The sequence below is a fragment of the Nerophis lumbriciformis genome, linkage group LG07 (genome assembly GCF_033978685.3).
Source record: "Nerophis lumbriciformis linkage group LG07, RoL_Nlum_v2.1, whole genome shotgun sequence".
NCBI lineage: Eukaryota > Metazoa > Chordata > Actinopteri > Syngnathiformes > Syngnathidae > Nerophis > Nerophis lumbriciformis.
This window is the reverse complement of record NC_084554.2, coordinates 57,577,854-57,597,500: the sequence shown is the minus strand read 5'-3', so window position 1 is coordinate 57,597,500 and position 19,647 is coordinate 57,577,854. Positions and strand designations below refer to the sequence as shown.

General features: G+C 45.8%; 1 protein-coding gene across 1 annotated transcript in view; it reads right to left on the bottom strand.

Annotated features, from left to right (window-relative positions):
- Window positions 1-19,647, bottom strand: part of adarb2 (adenosine deaminase RNA specific B2 (inactive)) — a 420,947-nt gene that overhangs the window by 44,137 nt on the left and 357,163 nt on the right. Inside the window, exon 7 of the mRNA XM_061964838.1 lies at window positions 13,092-13,260. Within this exon, the coding sequence (XP_061820822.1) occupies window positions 13,092-13,260 (169 nt within the window). The remainder of the gene's footprint in view (window positions 1-13,091; window positions 13,261-19,647) is intronic.

Genomic DNA, 19,647 nt, shown 5'->3' with positions numbered 1-19,647 from the left:
CATCCGACACATATGTAGGATTAACCGAGGGTGAATTCAAAACCAGATGGAACAATCACAAGGCTTCTTTCAGGAACAAAAACCTGCGAAATACCACAGAACTCAGCAAACACATTTGGGACCTCAAAGACAATAATGTTGAATATTCAATAACATGGCAAATTCTTGCATCCAGCACACCTTACAATAGTGGTAATAAAAGATGCAACCTATGCTTGAAAGAGAAACTGTTTATTATCTACCGTCCAGACCTGTCATCCCTCAACAAGCGCAGCGAAATTGTAACACCATGCCGCCATAGACGGAAACACCTCCTAGGTAACACATGAGCCAATCACTACGCCCCTAGGCCAGCCTGTACCCACCCACTCTGTGCCCTATATAAACCATGGTATGCGAATGTTCCCATTAAAATCTCCTGACGATTGAGGGTACCCCCCCTCATGAAACAGGCCTGTAGAGATGAAATAGTCTTGTGATTTTTTTTCCCACACATACATATATTGCGCTCTACTACGGTATCGAGCACTATTTTTTGGATAACCTTATTAAGACATATATATATATATATATATATATATATATATATATATATATATATATATATATATATATATATATATATATATATATATATATATATACACACACACAACACACACACAGACACCGGCCCCCAGAAACATTTTTTTCTCATGTGCCCCCCCCCCCGAGTTGACATTTCCACCGCAGGACAATTAGACAAATAATGTAAGATATATCTTTAGAAGGCAGCACGGTGGAAGAGGGGTTAGTGCATCTGCCTCACAATACGAAGGTCCTGAGTAGTCGGGGGTTCAATCCTGGGCTCGGGATCTTTCTGTGTGGAGTTTGCATGTTCTCCCCGTGACTGCGTGGGTTCCCTCCGGGTACTCCGCCTTCCTCCCACCTCCAAAGACATGCACCTGGGGATAGGTTGATTGGCAACACTAAATGGTCCCTAGTGTGTGAATGTGAGTGTGAATGTTGTCTGTCTATCTGTGTTGGCCCTGCGATGAGGTGGCGACTTGTCCAGGGTGTACCCCGCCTTCCGCCCGATTGTAGCTGAGATAGGCTCCAGCGCCCCCCGCGACCCCGAAGGGATTAAGCGGTAGAAAATGGATGGATGGATGGATGGATATCTTTAGAAAGCAGGACAATTAGACAAATAATGTAAGATATATCTTTAGAAGGCAGCACGAGGAGAACCTACTAAGTGAAAAGTGTGCAGTTCCACACGGTGTAGGGTTGTGTTTCTCTACCAATGCCATTCCAGTTCTTTTGGTTAATCAGTGTCGCTTTATCACGTCTGCAATTACAGTGACTAGTGTTTTTTTTCCTTCCCTGGCTGACTTAATAATCACTCATTACAGAGCCTTTCACTTCTTAAGCAGTCAATTAACATTACTGGCTTTCTGGGACTCGCAAAATGGGCTGACGATGTGGTGGCCACATTTTTACCTGCAATCTGTGCACACACACACACACACACACACACACACACACACACACACACACACACACACACACACACACACACACACACACACACACACACACACACAACCTCTGCCAACAGCAAAATGCTTTAGCCTGAACTATTAATTTAGCCAAAAAGCCACGCGGTGAATCAGAGACATCTTCTAATCTCATGCAAGAAAAGGCAGCCATCTGGCTCGGGTGTTTGAATTTAAAGGGTGAAGGGAGCGAGAACACCTCCACTCTCTCTCCTTTCCTTCCCACCCTCACTAAGCGCAGCTATTAAAGTAATGGTATCATCTGCATAAACTGCCAAGGGATGGGCGACATCATCATTATATGAGAGCCATTCAGGAGCCGCAATTAAATCCAGCTGTCAAATCCAATATTAGCAGAGGGGCATCAGCGGGCACTTTGCTTAAGAAAACACAAATGGGAGATTATCACAACAATAAGCTTCTTTTTACCACGTTTCATCTTAAAAACTGCCATTCCAATGAATTGGTGCCACAAAATATATCTTTTCATCAAACAAAGTGTCTTGCAAATTGATTGTGTATCAAATATTTACATACGTTTACCTCCTACCAATTATCCAAAGTATGCAAAGAGTACCGGTATTTGTTAGTGCCGGTTCCTGATTGAGCCAGTCCTCCTGGACCAATGGTACTGCTATCGGTATTATTTTAATCCAGCTGACTGTAGTAATTATGACACACTGATATGAGCGATGGCACCAAAAACGTTATCAAATACTTTTGGGTCACATTTGCTTGAATCAAATATTTGGAGTTTTCATTGATCTTTCTGTATTTCTGTATCTATCGTTTTGTCTTAGAGTCCAGTTTAGAGAAGTATTTGATCTTGGATTTATAATCCTCCATACCGGCAGACACATTCATTCAAGCATAAAACAATATTTAAGCATCTGACAAAAAAAGCACAAACTTGGCCTCCTGTCTTACAAATGCCATGTTTGTTATACAAACCTCGTTTCCATATTAGTTGGGAAATTGTGTTAGATGTAAATATAAACGGAATACAATGATTTGCAAATCCTTTTCAAGCCATATTCAGTTGAATATGCTACAAAGACAACATATTTGATGTTCAAACTCATAAACTTTATTTTTTTTTGCAAATAATAATTAACTTAGAATTTCATGGCTGCAACACGTGCCAAAGTAGTTGGGAAAGGGCATGTTCACCACTGTGTTACATGGCCTTTCCTTTTAACAACACTCAGTAAAGGTTTGGGAACTGAGGAGACACATTTTTGAAGCTTCTCAGGTGGAATTCTTTCCCATTCTTGCTTGATGTACAGCTTAAGTTGTTCAACAGTCCGGGGGTCTCCCTTCTGCTATTTTAGGCTTCACACATTTTCAATGGGAGACAGGTCTGGACTACAGGCAGGCCAGTCTAGTACCCGCACTCTTTTACTATGAAGCCACTTTGATGTAACACTTGGCTTGGCATTGTCTTGCTGAAATAAGCAGGGGCGTCCATGGTAACGTTGCTTGGATGGCAACATATGTTGCTCCAAAAGCTGTATGTACCTTTCAGCATTAATGGTGCCTTCACAGATGTGTAAGTTACCCATGTCTTGGGCACTAATACACCCCCATACCATCACACATGCTGCCTTTTACACTTTGCGCCTATAACAATCCGGATGGTTCTTTTCCTCTTTGGTCCGGAGGACACGACGTTCACAGTTTCCAAAAACAATTTGAAATGTGGACTCGTCAGACCACAGAACACTTTTCCACTTTGTATCAGTCCATCTTAGATGAGCTCAGGCCCAGCAAAGCCGACGGCGTTTCTGGGTGTTGTTGATAAACGGTTTTCGCCTTGCATAGGAGAGTTTTAACTTGCACTTACAGATGTAGCGACCAACTGTAGTTACTGACAGTGGGTTTCTGAAGTGTTCCTGAGCCCATGTGGTGATATACTTTACACACTGATGTCGCTTGTTGATGCAGTACAGCCTGAGGGATGGAAGGTCACGGGCTTAGCTGCTTACGTGCAGTGATTTCTCCACATTCTCTGAACCCTTTGATGATATTACGGAGCGTAGATGGTGAAATCCCTAAATTCCTTGCAATAGCTGCTTGAGAAAGGTTTTTCTTAAACTGTTCAACAATTTGCTCACGCATTTGTTGACAAAGTGGTGACCCTCGCCCCATCCTTGTTTGTGAATGACTGAGCATTTCATGGAATCTACTTTTATACCCAATCATGGCACCCACCTGTTCCCAATTAGCCTGCACACCTGTGGGATGTTCCAAATAAGTGTTTGATGAGCATTCCTCAACTTTATCAGTATTTATTGCCACCTTTCCCAACTTCTTTGTCACGTGTTGCTGCCATCAAATTCTAAAGTTAATGATTATTTGCAAAAAAAAAAAAAGTTTATCAGTTTGAACATCAAATATGTTGTCTTTGTAGCATATTCAACTGAATATGGCTTGAAAAGGATTTGCAAATCATTGTATTCCGTTTATATTCACATCTACCACAATTTCCCAACTCATATGGAAACAGGGTTTGTAGTAGAATTTCTGTCTGGGTAAACATTGTAGAGACATTCTGGCGCACGATGGCGTCCACTTCTCCCAGTGTAGCCAGTCAGAGAAGTGGCATTATGAAGAAGAAGCATGTCACACACACATTCAAACATGAAACAATTCTACAGAGTACAAACTAGAAATTCATGTAAGTAAGTCACGTCAAGAGGTGGAGCCTCATGATTGTTTGTGTGCAAATGTAGTGATTCTTAATCAAGTAAATGGTCAAAAGTGATTTTAATCATACAGAAAACACATTTATGAACACAGTTCAATGGACAAATATGAATATGTATTTCAATCAATCAAAGTGTATTTATATAGCCCGAAATATTTGATGGTTTTATTATTTTACTTTTTTCCCATCATGACAGTGGAGGCTCTTCCTTACCCGCCCTAGATAAAGCATGGATACAAGAGTTAAATGTTTATCATTAGTGCAAAGATCTTAAAAGCTTCCCCGGTCAAGGCTAAACTAACCGTAATAAAGTGCAGCTCCTAAAAGATAAAAAAGTAATAGGACTAAAGAATGGTTGTTAGGGAGGACAAAAAGAGCATTGAGGGGGATCAGTTTAAGAGTGAAGTGTGCGTGTGTGTGTGTGTGTGTGTGTGTGTGTGTGTGTGTGTGTATGTGTGTGTGTGTGTGTGTGTGTGTGTGTGCGTGTGTGTGTGTGTGTGGTCACATTGCAGTCCTCTCACCCTCCACTCTGACCTTGATAAAGCGGCCCTGGGTGACCCACTCACTTGAACAATGAGCACTGATGATTTAGAGCGATATAAAGAGGAGGCTGCAGAGCAAAGAGTGCTGCTGATGGTGGGAGGAGGAAAAAAGCAGGGTGTCCCTTCTCCGTCACTATATTGTCCTTTTTTTTTTTTTTACAAAGTAATTGCTTTCACCCCTGTCAGTGACCTGGGTATATTTAATCCCACCATCTTCAGCCCTGGACAACTGGATCAAATTGGTCAAATTAACAGAGATACCACTCAACACACACCACCTATGTCCTCCTCTTTATATGTCGTCTTAGCAACATGAACCTCTGTTTTAGTGGGGCTTCCAACCCCCTAAAGACTTCCTATAGCCCTTATAATGAACTCAACACTCTATCCTTCACACACCACCTATGTCCTCCTCTTTATATGTCGTCTTAGCAACATGAACCTCTGTTTTAGTGGGGCTTCTAACCCCCTAAAGACTTCCTATAGCCCCTATAATGAACTCAACACTCTATCCCTCACACACCACCTATGTCCTCCTCTTTATATGTCGTCTTAGCAACATGAACCTCTGTTTTAGTGGGGCTTCCAACCCCCTAAAGACTTCCTATAGCCCCTATAATGAACTCAACACTCTATCCTTCACACACCACCTATGTCCTCCTCTTTATATGTCGTCTTAGCAACATGAACCTCTGTTTTAGTGGGGCTTCCAACCCCCTAAAGACTTCCTATAGCCTCTATAATGAACTCAACACTCTATCCCTCACACACCACCTATGTCCTCCTCTTTATATGTCGTCTTAGCAACATGAACCTCTGTTTTAGTGGGGCTTCCAACCCCCTAAAGACTTCCTATAGCCCCTATAATGAACTCAACACTCTATCCTTCACACACCACCTATGTCCTCCTCTTTATATGTCGTCTTAGCAACATGAACCTCTGTTTTAGTGGGGCTTCCAACCCCCTAAAGACTTCCTATAGCCCCTATAATGAACTCAACACTCTATCCCTCACACACCACCTATGTCCTCCTCTTTATATGTCGTCTTAGCAACATGAACCTCTGTTTTAGTGGGGCTTCCAACCCCCTAAAGACTTCCTATAGCCCTTATAATGAACTCAACACTCTATCCTTCACACACCACCTACGTCCTCCTCTTTATATGTCGTCTTAGCAACATGAACCTCTGTTTTAGTGGGGCTTCTAACCCCCTAAAGACTTCCTATAGCCCCTATAATGAACTCAACACTCTATCCCTCACACACCACCTATGTCCTCCTCTTTATATGTCGTCTTAGCAACATGAACCTCTGTTTTAGTGGGGCTTCCAACCCCCTAAAGACTTCCTATAGCCCTTATAATGAACTCAACACTCTATCCTTCACACACCACCTACGTCCTCCTCTTTATATGTCGTCTTAGCAACATGAACCTCTGTTTTAGTGGGGCTTCTAACCCCCTAAAGACTTCCTATAGCCCCTATAATGAACTCAACACTCTATCCCTCACACACCACCTATGTCCTCCTCTTTATATGTCGTCTTAGCAACATGAACCTCTGTTTTAGTGGGGCTTCCAACCCCCTAAAGACTTCCTATAGCCCTTATAATGAACTCAACACTCTATCCTTCACACACCACCTATGTCCTCCTCTTTATATGTCGTCTTAGCAACATGAACCTCTGTTTTAGTGGGGCTTCCAACCCCCTAAAGACTTCCTATAGCCCCTATAATGAACTCAACACTCTATCCTTCACACACCACCTACGTCCTCCTCTTTATATGTCGTCTTAGCAACATGAACCTCTGTTTTAGTGGGGCTTCTAACCCCCTAAAGACTTCCTATAGCCCCTATAATGAACTCAACACTCTATCCCTCACACACCACCTATGTCCTCCTCTTTATATGTCGTCTTAGCAACATGAACCTCTGTTTTAGTGGGGCTTCTAACCCCCTAAAGACTTCCTATAGCCTCTATAATGAACTCAACACTCTATCCCTCACACACCACCTATGTCCTCCTCTTTATATGTCGTCTTAGCAACATGAACCTCTGTTTTAGTGGGGCTTCCAACCCCCTAAAGACTTCCTATAGCCCCTATAATGAACTCAACACTCTATCCTTCACACACCACCTATGTCCTCCTCTTTATATGTCGTCTTAGCAACATGAACCTCTGTTTTAGTGGGGCTTCCAACCCCCTAAAGACTTCCTATAGCCTCTATAATGAACTCAACACTCTATCCCTCACACACCACCTATGTCCTCCTCTTTATATGTCGTCTTAGCAACATGAACCTCTGTTTTAGTGGGGCTTCCAACCCCCTAAAGACTTCCTATAGCCCCTATAATGAACTCAACACTCTATCCTTCACACACCACCTATGTCCTCCTCTTTATATGTCGTCTTAGCAACATGAACCTCTGTTTTAGTGGGGCTTCCAACCCCCTAAAGACTTCCTATAGCCCCTATAATGAACTCAACACTCTATCCCTCACACACCACCTATGTCCTCCTCTTTATATGTCGTCTTAGCAACATGAACCTCTGTTTTAGTGGGGCTTCCAACCCCCTAAAGACTTCCTATAGCCCTTATAATGAACTCAACACTCTATCCTTCACACACCACCTACGTCCTCCTCTTTATATGTCGTCTTAGCAACATGAACCTCTGTTTTAGTGGGGCTTCTAACCCCCTAAAGACTTCCTATAGCCCCTATAATGAACTCAACACTCTATCCCTCACACACCACCTATGTCCTCCTCTTTATATGTCGTCTTAGCAACATGAACCTCTGTTTTAGTGGGGCTTCCAACCCCCTAAAGACTTCCTATAGCCCTTATAATGAACTCAACACTCTATCCTTCACACACCACCTACGTCCTCCTCTTTATATGTCGTCTTAGCAACATGAACCTCTGTTTTAGTGGGGCTTCTAACCCCCTAAAGACTTCCTATAGCCCCTATAATGAACTCAACACTCTATCCCTCACACACCACCTATGTCCTCCTCTTTATATGTCGTCTTAGCAACATGAACCTCTGTTTTAGTGGGGCTTCCAACCCCCTAAAGACTTCCTATAGCCCTTATAATTAACTCAACACTCTATCCCTCACACACCACCTATGTCCTCCTCTTTATATGTCGTCTTAGCAACATGAACCTCTGTTTTAGAGGGGCTTCCAACCCCCTAAAGACTTCCTATAGCCCCTATAATGAACTCAACACTCTATCCTTCACACACCACCTATGTCCTCCTCTTTATATGTCGTCTTAGCAACATGAACCTCTGTTTTAGTGGGGCTTCCAACCCCCTAAAGACTTCCTATAGCCCCTATAATGAACTCAACACACTATCCTTCACACACCACCTATGTCCTCCTCTTTATATGTCGTCTTAGCAACATGAACCTCTGTTTTAGTGGGGCTTCCAACCCCCTAAAGACTTCCTATAGCCCTTATAATGAACTCAACACTCTATCCTTCACACACCACCTACGTCCTCCTCTTTATATGTCGTCTTAGCAACATGAACCTCTGTTTTAGTGGGGCTTCTAACCCCCTAAAGACTTCCTATAGCCCCTATAATGAACTCAACACTCTATCCCTCACACACCACCTATGTCCTCCTCTTTATATGTCGTCTTAGCAACATGAACCTCTGTTTTAGTGGGGCTTCCAACCCCCTAAAGACTTCCTATAGCCCTTATAATTAACTCAACACTCTATCCCTCACACACCACCTATGTCCTCCTCTTTATATGTCGTCTTAGCAACATGAACCTCTGTTTTAGAGGGGCTTCTAACCCCCTAAAGACTTCCTATAGCCCCTATAATGAACTCAACACTCTATCCTTCACACACCACCTATGTCCTCCTCTTTATATGTCGTCTTAGCAACATGAACCTCTGTTTTAGTGGGGCTTCCAACCCCCTAAAGACTTCCTATAGCCCTTATAATGAACTCAACACTCTATCCTTCACACACCACCTATGTCCTCCTCTTTATATGTCGTCTTAGCAACATGAACCTCTGTTTTAGTGGGGCTTCCAACCCCCTAAAGACTTCCTATAGCCTCTATAATGAACTCAACACTCTATCCCTCACACACCACCTATGTCCTCCTCTTTATATGTCGTCTTAGCAACATGAACCTCTGTTTTAGTGGGGCTTCCAACCCCCTAAAGACTTCCTATAGCCCTTATAATGAACTCAACACTCTATCCTTCACACACCACCTACGTCCTCCTCTTTATATGTCGTCTTAGCAACATGAACCTCTGTTTTAGTGGGGCTTCTAACCCCCTAAAGACTTCCTATAGCCCCTATAATGAACTCAACACTCTATCCCTCACACACCACCTATGTCCTCCTCTTTATATGTCGTCTTAGCAACATGAACCTCTGTTTTAGTGGGGCTTCCAACCCCCTAAAGACTTCCTATAGCCCTTATAATGAACTCAACACTCTATCCTTCACACACCACCTACGTCCTCCTCTTTATATGTCGTCTTAGCAACATGAACCTCTGTTTTAGTGGGGCTTCTAACCCCCTAAAGACTTCCTATAGCCCCTATAATGAACTCAACACTCTATCCCTCACACACCACCTATGTCCTCCTCTTTATATGTCGTCTTAGCAACATGAACCTCTGTTTTAGTGGGGCTTCCAACCCCCTAAAGACTTCCTATAGCCCTTATAATTAACTCAACACTCTATCCCTCACACACCACCTATGTCCTCCTCTTTATATGTCGTCTTAGCAACATGAACCTCTGTTTTAGAGGGGCTTCCAACCCCCTAAAGACTTCCTATAGCCCCTATAATGAACTCAACACTCTATCCTTCACACACCACCTATGTCCTCCTCTTTATATGTCGTCTTAGCAACATGAACCTCTGTTTTAGTGGGGCTTCCAACCCCCTAAAGACTTCCTATAGCCCCTATAATGAACTCAACACACTATCCTTCACACACCACCTATGTCCTCCTCTTTATATGTCGTCTTAGCAACATGAACCTCTGTTTTAGTGGGGCTTCCAACCCCCTAAAGACTTCCTATAGCCCTTATAATGAACTCAACACTCTATCCTTCACACACCACCTACGTCCTCCTCTTTATATGTCGTCTTAGCAACATGAACCTCTGTTTTAGTGGGGCTTCTAACCCCCTAAAGACTTCCTATAGCCCCTATAATGAACTCAACACTCTATCCCTCACACACCACCTATGTCCTCCTCTTTATATGTCGTCTTAGCAACATGAACCTCTGTTTTAGTGGGGCATCCAAATGGACACGAAGACGCCGTAGAAGGGGTTTCTTTAAAAAAAACTTGTGTAAAATGGGAGAGTAAAACATTTTGAAAGCTCTGTAACTCTGATTGTATTCAAAGAGGAATTTTAAATATTAAGTGATAGAACATGTTTATTATCAACATTATCAATCATTATTTTGAGCTTCAAGCTGTTTTTAAATTGTGAGCATCATTTGAGTTAGGAATCTCCCCGCCACTTGCTGGTGTAACTAACCCAGAAGATCTGCCCCAAAACATCCCATCTTACTTGCTGGCAATCGCTGATAGCCAGAGATTGAAATAACCATCCAAGCATTAGAAACCGTTAGCAGCCGAAAAGTGAAGTCCCCCTCCTGCTGAGACTTAGTCCTCCACTTATGGCTGGCCTCAGGCAGCTCTGGGATGTGGTGTCGAGGCAGTCTGACGCTCCACCTATATTCTCATTGTGGGAAATTGCCGTCTTTTTAACACCAAGGAGGGGGCGCGACGCCAATCAAAACAGACCAAAAATGAATTGAAAATCCTCTTCAGTCTGCTGGATGAAGTTCATACTTGACATTATTATACTTCATAAAACTACTGTAGTTTCCTGTAGTCAATTGTGTTCTATTGTTTCTCAAACAACGATAAAAAAATATGTTATTAATAATGAATAATAACAGATTTGTTTTTAAATGTAGGTATACACTTTTTGAGCCTTTTTAAAGAAACAAAGTACTTGATGACGTCATGATGACCACACCCATAAACACGCCCCCACCACAGGTATCTTGTTGTTAGGATGTAATGACATCAATTATGTACGTAAGACGTGTACGAGCATTAGCTTTGTGTGTTATTAGCAAACGATAGGAAGTTGGCTAGCTATCATTGAATGTACCGTATATTCTACCATAACAACTTGAGCTTTGTGATGCTATTTAGGAAATAGTTTTCCTATAGTTGCTTATCTCTGGCTAATGTTACCTTGTGGGAAGCACTCCCATACGTCCTTTTTGCCTTCATTTGCAAAAACAGTGTTTAAAAAATATGATCATTTTACTGGGTTGGCAGGTATGCTGAGAACCCACCACTGATTCACTCCACATTCACACATGACGCTGGTAGCTACACATAGCTGCCCTGTGGTAGACACAGCTGCCCTGTGGTAGACATAGCTGCCCTGTGGTAGACACAGCTGCCCTGTGGTAGACATAGCTGCCCTGTGGTAGACACAGCTGCCCTGTGGTAGACTACCGCCTCTTTGACCACCACCAAACATTCCGACACCAGGGGAATAAGGTGGGTAAAGTGTCCAAGGGCACAATGGAAGTGACTGGGTTGGAGGAAGCCGGATTCATACCAGAAACCCCCAAGCTTCTGGACTGCCGCTCTACCATCTGAGCCCCGCTAACCATAGCGTCAATTAAAAAAACATTTTGTTATCTCTCCTGTGAATGATTGTGTGTGAGAGGTGCAGGCATTTCTGTGATTGACAAGCCAACACAGTGCATTCTGCCGTGAAGATGGCCCTGATACTCAGCTGGGCCCCTGGACATCGGCCCCGGTAAGTCTGTGCATGGGGAGCCTTGATTTGAAATAAGAGCTACGTCATAGAACCAATTGAGCTCCTAAGTTGAGGTAACACCCGTTTGCATTTTCATTTCATTATATAAGGATCCAACAGCATTTTGTCTTCACATGTTTTCAGTTTCAGGAGAGGAAAGCAAGGAATCTCCAAAGGAAGACACAAAATAAAAACCTAGAGAGCCTGATAACAAGAAATGATCAATAACCAATTCATTGATAAAGCTTATTGATGACGTTTTTTTAGACATAGAGGTAGGGTCTAAGCGAGTGTCATGTCTGTGTAATCATGTTTTGTTTTAAGTCATGTTTTGTTTTGTTTAGTTTCTGGCTTTTCACTCCCTTGTCTTGTTTGCATGATTACCCATTAGTTTCACCTGTTCCACGTTTGGACTCATTGTGCACTCTTGATTGTCACCATAGCAACCCATTGGTTTTCACCTGTCACGTCACGCACCTGTTTCACGTCTTGAGTCACGCACCTGTTTTCGTTAATCATGTCTGTAGTATTTAAGTTCAGTGTTTTTCAGTTTGTCTTTCTGACGACCTCACCACATTTATGCTCTGTCCATGCCTGTTACTTCTTTCCATGTCAATTCCTCAAGCAACTATTTCTGTCCAAGCCAAGTAAGTTTTTGTTCCATGTTTATAGTCTTTTTGGTTTCATAGTTTGTTCTCCGCCATTGTGCGTGTTTTTGTTTGTACTTTTTTGCTATAATCTTTTGGTTTCATAGTTTATTTTCCGCCTCTGTGCGCGCTTATTGTTTATTCCTTTTTTTTGATAAATATAAATAAATCATGTACCTTCATTCCCGTCTCGCCCGTGCCAACTTTCCGTTGCATCCCGGAAAAGCAAACACCCAGGACCATGACAGTAACAAAAACTTACTTGGCTTGGACAGAAATAGTTGCTTGAGGAATTGACATGGAAAGAAGTAACAGGCATGGACAGAGCATAAATGTGGTGATGTCGTCAGAAAGACAAACTGAAAAACACTGAACTAAAACTAATGGGTTGCTATGGTGACAATCAAGAGTGCACAATGAGTAAAAACGTGGAATAGGTGAAACTAATGGGTAATCATGCAAAAAAGACAAGGGAGTGAAAAGCCAGAAACTAAACAAAACATGATTACACAGACATGACACCGAGTTACTTTATGAGGATATATAATAAAGTAACATCTCATGCGTAGTCCAACCATGATGGTAATATGACCTCCAAGTTGTTGAAGGACTTTTGAAAAATATCCTTCCAGAACAACTTTGTAGATCAAGCACAACTACAGCAACTAAGTACCATGTACTTGTATTTGATCAGATGAATCAGTTTTCACGTCAAATCATCTCAATTTAGCCTGGGGACACACTAGTCGTAGAAAGGTGTCACTTATGAACCAGATGACTATTTATATTAACAAGATGTCAGCACTCACCTGCTCATTTTGTCAGTGCAGGACATGGTGATGAGCTGTTCTCCTTGTAGAACTCCATCCCACGTCTGCATGGACCCCCGACACCTCACTGGCACCGTTCCCTCGCCTGACTCGATTTTGGTCCGCAGATGGCAGCGGTGCTTCCTCATGAGGTGTCTGCTGCCATGCACTGCAAACAGGAAATCATCTCCTTGACATTATGTGTACTCTCCTTCTTAGATAATAGATCAGCAAATAACTTGTTGCCTGGATCATATTCTGTTTATGTTTTCAGTTCACTTGTGTTCTCAGCACCTGTTGAGTTGATGTGTCTCAGTTGCCATGACGACAGATTACAGTCACCTGCCTCTGGTTAGTGTTCGGGACGCGCACCTGTTGCCCGGACACTAATCAGAGGGCTATTTAGTCTTTGCTCTGGCCTCACTCGGTCTGGCTTCCTAATTTGCCATTTGCAACAGTTGACCACTTTTGTTTCCTGCTAAATACCTGCTAGCTCCCACGCTAGCCTATTTAGTTTTTTGCCTTAAGTGCTATGAGCACGTTTTTCTTTGTTCCTTCTGATTTATTCCTTAAATAAATCATTTTCTTACCTGCACGCTGTGTCTGAAGCCCGTCTGCATTCCTGGGAGAACGAAAGCCCGCATCAGCGTGCGACCCGGTCGTCACATAACTGTCATTGTTACTTCATTGCTAAACTGCTTCCTGCTAGCCAAAACAATGACATTAGTGTTAAATCGTTGCTATTCAAGCGAGAGTTATCAAATATTAGCGAGGTTTGATATCTGCTCAGATAAAGTAGTTGTTGTCATTAATGGCAAATTTAACTAGATCATTACATAAAAAATAATCACACAAATCAGTTTATGGTTTTAAAGTAGATTTGTCAACATGTTTTCTTTGAAATTATTTATTTACTTAAAATCCTATTTTTAACACACATTTCTGTTAAGGATAATGATTATAATAATATAATAATAGTGTCAAAATGATGATTGAAAAAAAAACATTTTCAAAGAGTGGAGTGTATTTATTACTGTATATATTTTGTTCATGATTTTAAGTCATGACCTACTTCCTTAGTAAACCAAATCTAAACATTGGTGGTGGTGGTCAAAAGTTTACATTCTTCTGCTTGAATTTTTGACCACAAAATTGCTGCAGTTCAGCTAAATGTGTTGCTTTTCTGGCATGGACTTGTTTCTTCAGCATTGTTCACACCTTTAAGTCAGGACTTTGGGAAGGCCATTCTAAAACCTTCATTCTTGTTATGGGTCACACTTCTGCTGCTTCTCCTGTTGCGTGCCCTGACGAGCGCACCGCGGGACACGCCCACGGGCGCCCTCTCTCCGCTGCAAGCGCGCTTCCGCGCGGCTGCAAACGCTCGGCAATCTACGCACCTGTCTGTGATGAGCGATCAGCCTTCATAAACCAGCGCAACCTGAGATCCGACGCCAGAACGTAGCTTCTCGTATCCAGTACACTCCCCGTCATCCTTCCTCGTCGTCAAGCTGTGTGTCTTGTCACATTGGACCTCCCTGTGGATCCCCCCTTGCCTTCCTGGATTTCGACCTCACGCCTGCCCACTTACTACGACGCCGCGCTCCTGTCCTCGACCACCCGCCTGTCCTCCAACACTCGAGCCTGCTTTGCCCTTATTTGGACTTCCGCCTGGATCAACACGCACTCTCAACATCCTCTGGCAACCATACTCAGATAAGTTCCACATTTAGTCACACTTCATCTCTTTGGTTTAATTACACATCTCATTCACACACCAAGCTGTCAATAAACACGCTGACAGCTAAACGACGTCATCGTCTCCCTGTCGTCTTCTTCTCTTGAAATCACGTCACAGTACGTTCTGGCCATGTCAGAACCAGACGGCAAAGACATGACGCGTACCCCGCTCACTTCCAGAACCTCCCCTGTACCCAACATCACAGGCGTGCACACGGCACTCCAGCAGCACCAAGAGCGCTTTTGTGTACTGGAGAACAAGCTAGATGCTGCTTTTGCTAACATTTTAGCTCGACTGGAATTGATTTCCCCAGGCTCCTCCGCTCAGCCGGCGCCCGAGCAAACCGCCTCTGCTGCTGCAGTCCCCATGCCACCCCCTTCATCCTGCGAGCCGAAGATCGCTAGTCCCAGAGCTTTTGAAGGGGATTTTGAGCTTTGCCGTGGCTTCCTGGTCCAGTGTGACATGGTGTTTCGTCATCAGCCCTCCCGCTACACTTCTGACGGGGCCAAGATAGCCTTTATTTTTTCTTTGTTGACCGGAAGGGCTCTCCAGTGGGCCACGGCAGCTGTGGACCGCAACCTTACTCTCAGCACAAACTTTGCTGCTTTTCGCGCTGAGTTCCAGGCAGTTTTTGACCACCCCGCTGAGGGAGGAGACGCCGCCTCACGTCTTCACTCCCTCCAGCAAGGTTCTCGTTCTGTAGCTGACTACACCCTCGAGTTCCGCACCCTGGCCGCCGACAGCGGGTGGGATAACAAGGCCTTGTTGAGCGCCTACCGTCGGGGCCTCTCTGACGAAATCAAGGACGGATTGTTGCGAGACCGACCAGCCACCTACCATGACCTCATCCAGCTGGCACTGCTTATGGACCAAAGGCTAAGGGAACGAGCAGCGGAGAGAAGCCTCGCTGCCCGCGAGAGGACCAGACGGCCGGCGTGGGAAAATCGGACCGCTTCCTACCCCCCTACCGCGGCTAGAGCTCAGGATGGAGGCGCCCACTTGGCAGACCAGTCTGGGTTTTTCCCCGCACCTTCCAGAGGGGTGGAACCCATGCAGTTGGGCAGGACTCGACTTGCCACGGAGGAACGGGAGAGAAGGTTCCGGCAGCGCCTCTGCCTCTACTGTGGTTGTGCGGGTCACGTGATCCAGACCTGCCCCACACGACCAAAAGATCAGGCTCACTAGTTAGGGGAGTACTTGTGAGCCACACCACCTTTCCCCAGAGCAATAGTGACCCTGGCATTCTGTTCCCCGCAACGTTGTCTTGGAAGGCTAAAAGACTGAAGGTGGGAGCATATTTGGACTCTGGAGCAGATGAGAGTTTCATGGACCGTGATTTCGCCTGTCAAGCCGGGATTGAGCTTCTGCCGCTGGACAAGTCTTTACCAGCTCAGGCCTTGGATGGGCATCCCCTGGGACCCATCACCCACCGTACCGCACTAGTCACTCTTACCCTGTCAGGCAACCACACTGAGCAAATTAGCTTGTTGATCCTCAACGCCCCTATCGCTCCTCTTGTCCTCGGCCGTTCGTGGCTTCGCCAGCACGACCCCCAGATTTCCTGGATCTCAGGGAGGATCCTAGCCTGGAGCACGGCATGCCATGCTAACTGCCTCAAAGCAGCAGCCCCCGTCTCTGAGAACCCCAAGCTCAAATCTTCCCCATCTGACTTATCGGGGGTTCCCTCTGTCTACCATGACCTTGCTGCTGTATTTAGTAAGGAACAGGCACTTTCACTACCCCCGCACAGACCATATGACTGCGCCATTGATCTCATACCCGAAGCAGTACTCCCCTCTAGCCGCCTGTATAACCTATCCATACCCGAGAAAAAGGCCATGTCTGACTACATCACGGAATCACTCGCATCTGGTATCATCACCCCCTCCAAATCTCCGGTAGCCGCTGGATTCTTCTTTGTCAGCAAGAAGGATGGATCCCTACGTCCGTGCATCGACTACCGCAAACTCAACCTCATCACGGTCAAGAACCGATATCCTCTACCACTCATGAGCTCCTCCTTCGAACCCCTTGCCCCTGCTACCATTTTCACCAAACTGGATCTCCGTAACGCATACCATCTTGTCCGGATTAGGAAGGGGGACGAATGGAAGACGGCCTTCAACACGCACTTAGGTCACTTCGAGTACCGGGTCATGCCCTTCGGCCTGACCAACGCCCCAGCCGTCTTCCAGACTCTTGTTAACGACGTGCTGAGAGACATGCTCGAGAAATTTGTGGTCGTATATCTTGATGATATTTTGATTTTCTCTCACAACCTGCAGGACCATCAACAGCACGTGCGCCTTGTTCTCCAGCGCCTCCTTGAGAATCGTCTTTTCGTCAAGGCAGAGAAGTGCGAGTTCCATTCCTCATCAGTGAACTTCTTGGGTCACATCATTGAGAGGGGTAACATTCGAGCCGACCCCAAGAAGGTAAAGGCAGTGGTGGATTGGCCCCAACCCACCACTCGTACCGAGCTTAGGAGATTCCTAGGCTTTGCGGGTTTCTACCGTCGCTTCATACTAGACTTCAGCAAGGTAGCCGCACCCCTCCACGCACTAACTTCTACCAATACAGTTTTCATCTGGAACAAGGAGGCAGATAGCGCATTCTTGAGCCTCAAGAGGAGCTTCAGTTCCGCTCCTATCTTGGTACACCCTGACCCCGACAAACCGTTCACAGTGGAAGTAGATGCATCAGATTCCGGGATTGGGGCAGTATTGTCCCAAAGAGCTAATGAGAATAATGTGTTGCACCCTTGTGCATTCTTTTCCAGACGCCTAACCCCAGCCGAGAGGAACTATGATGCAGGGAACCGAGAACTGTTGGCCGTCCACGAAGCTTTGGTTGAATGGAGACACTGGCTAGAGGGGGCTGAACATCCGTTCCTAGTCCTGACCGACCACCGCAACCTTATTCACATCCGTTCTGCAAAGAGACTTAATGACAGGCAAGCACGCTGGTCACAGTTCTTTGGCCGATTCAATTACACTCTCACCTACAGACCCGGTTCACGCAATGGCAAGGCTGACGCTCTTTCAAGGATCTTCTCCGAGGAACCCATCACTAGACAAACTGCAGAGACCATACTTCCCCCGAACCGCATCTTCGGGATGGTAACTTGGGAAATCGAGGGCCTGGTCAGGACGGCCTTACGGTCTGACCCTGGTCCCGGTAACGGACCCCCCAATAGACTTTTTGTTCCGCAACCCTTAAGGAGCAAGGTACTCGACTGGGCACATTCAAGTCTGTTTACATGTCATCCCGGAATCCACAGATCGCTATCATTCATTCGACGCCGCTTCTGGTGGCCTTCCATGGAGGCGGATACTCGCGAGTTCATTGCCGCCTGCTGCATCTGCGCCCGGAACAAGGCAGACCACAGCCCTCCTGCTGGACTCCTACATCCTCTTCCGATCCCGAGTCGACCTTGGTCACACATCGCTCTTGACTTCATTACTGGACTTCCCCCCTCTAAAGGTAACACCACAATCCTCACAATAATCGACAGGTTTTCCAAGGCGGCCCATTTCATACCCTTGCCCAAACTCCCATCCTCGGCCGAGACCACAGAACTGCTCGTTCAGCATGTGGTTAGAATTCACGGTATCCCCACCGACATTGTGTCTGATCGTGGACCCCAATTCATTTCCCGGGTGTGGCGAGCTTTCTGCAAGGGAATCGGAGCCACGGTCAGCCTGACTTCTGGCTACCACCCCCAGAGCAATGGACAAGCGGAAAGGGCCAACCAGGGGGTGGAGACCATGCTGCGTTGTATGGCTGCTCAACAGCCCAACTCCTGGTGCAAGTTTATTCCTTGGGTGGAGTACTCCTTTAACTCCATGACCTGCGCAGCTACTGGTATGTCCCCTTTTGAATGCTGGCAAGGTTTTCAACCTCCTTTATTTCCCTCCCAGGAGATCGAAGTGGCAGTTCCTTCCACCCGAGCCCACCTGAGACGATGCCGCAAGGTGTGGAGGTCTGCCCGCGCTGCCTTATTGAAGGCATCTGAGAAGATGCGTCGTAACGCCAACCGGCGGCGCATCCCGGCTCCCGACTATCAGCCCGGGCAGCAGGTGCTGCTACGGGCCAAGGACCTCCACCTCCCGATATCTTCTCAGAAACTAGCGCCACGGTTCGTTGGACCATATACGGTCAGATCCAAGGTCAATCCTGCAGCAGTTTGTCTGGATCTCCCTGGTTCCATGAGATCCCACCCGGTGTTCCACGTGTCTCAGGTCAAACCAGTAACCAACAGTTCACTGTCGCCCCCCACCCCTGCCCCCCCTCCGCCTAGGGTTCTCGAGGATGGGGACCAGGTGTGGACCGTCAGGGAGATTCTCAAGGTCCGACGACAAGGAAGAGGATGGGTCTACCTCGTGGACTGGGAGGGCTATGGACCCGAGGACAGATCATGGGTCCCGGCTTCTTACATCGCCGACCCCTCCCTTATTGAGGATTTTTACCGGACTCACCCTGAGGCACCCCGAAGCTCGTCGGGAGTCTCGCATAAGGGGGGGGGTCCTGTTATGGGTCACACTTCTGCTGCTTCTCCTGTTGCGTGCCCTGACGAGCGCACCGCGGGACACGCCCACGGGCGCCCTCTCTCCGCTGCAAGCGCGCTTCCGCGCGGCTGCAAACGCTCGGCAATCTACGCACCTGTCTGTGATGAGCGATCAGCCTTCATAAACCAGCGCAACCTGAGATCCGACGCCAGAACGTAGCTTCTCGTATCCAGTACACTCCCCGTCATCCTTCCTCGTCGTCAAGCTGTGTGTCTTGTCACATTGGACCTCCCTGTGGATCCCCCCTTGC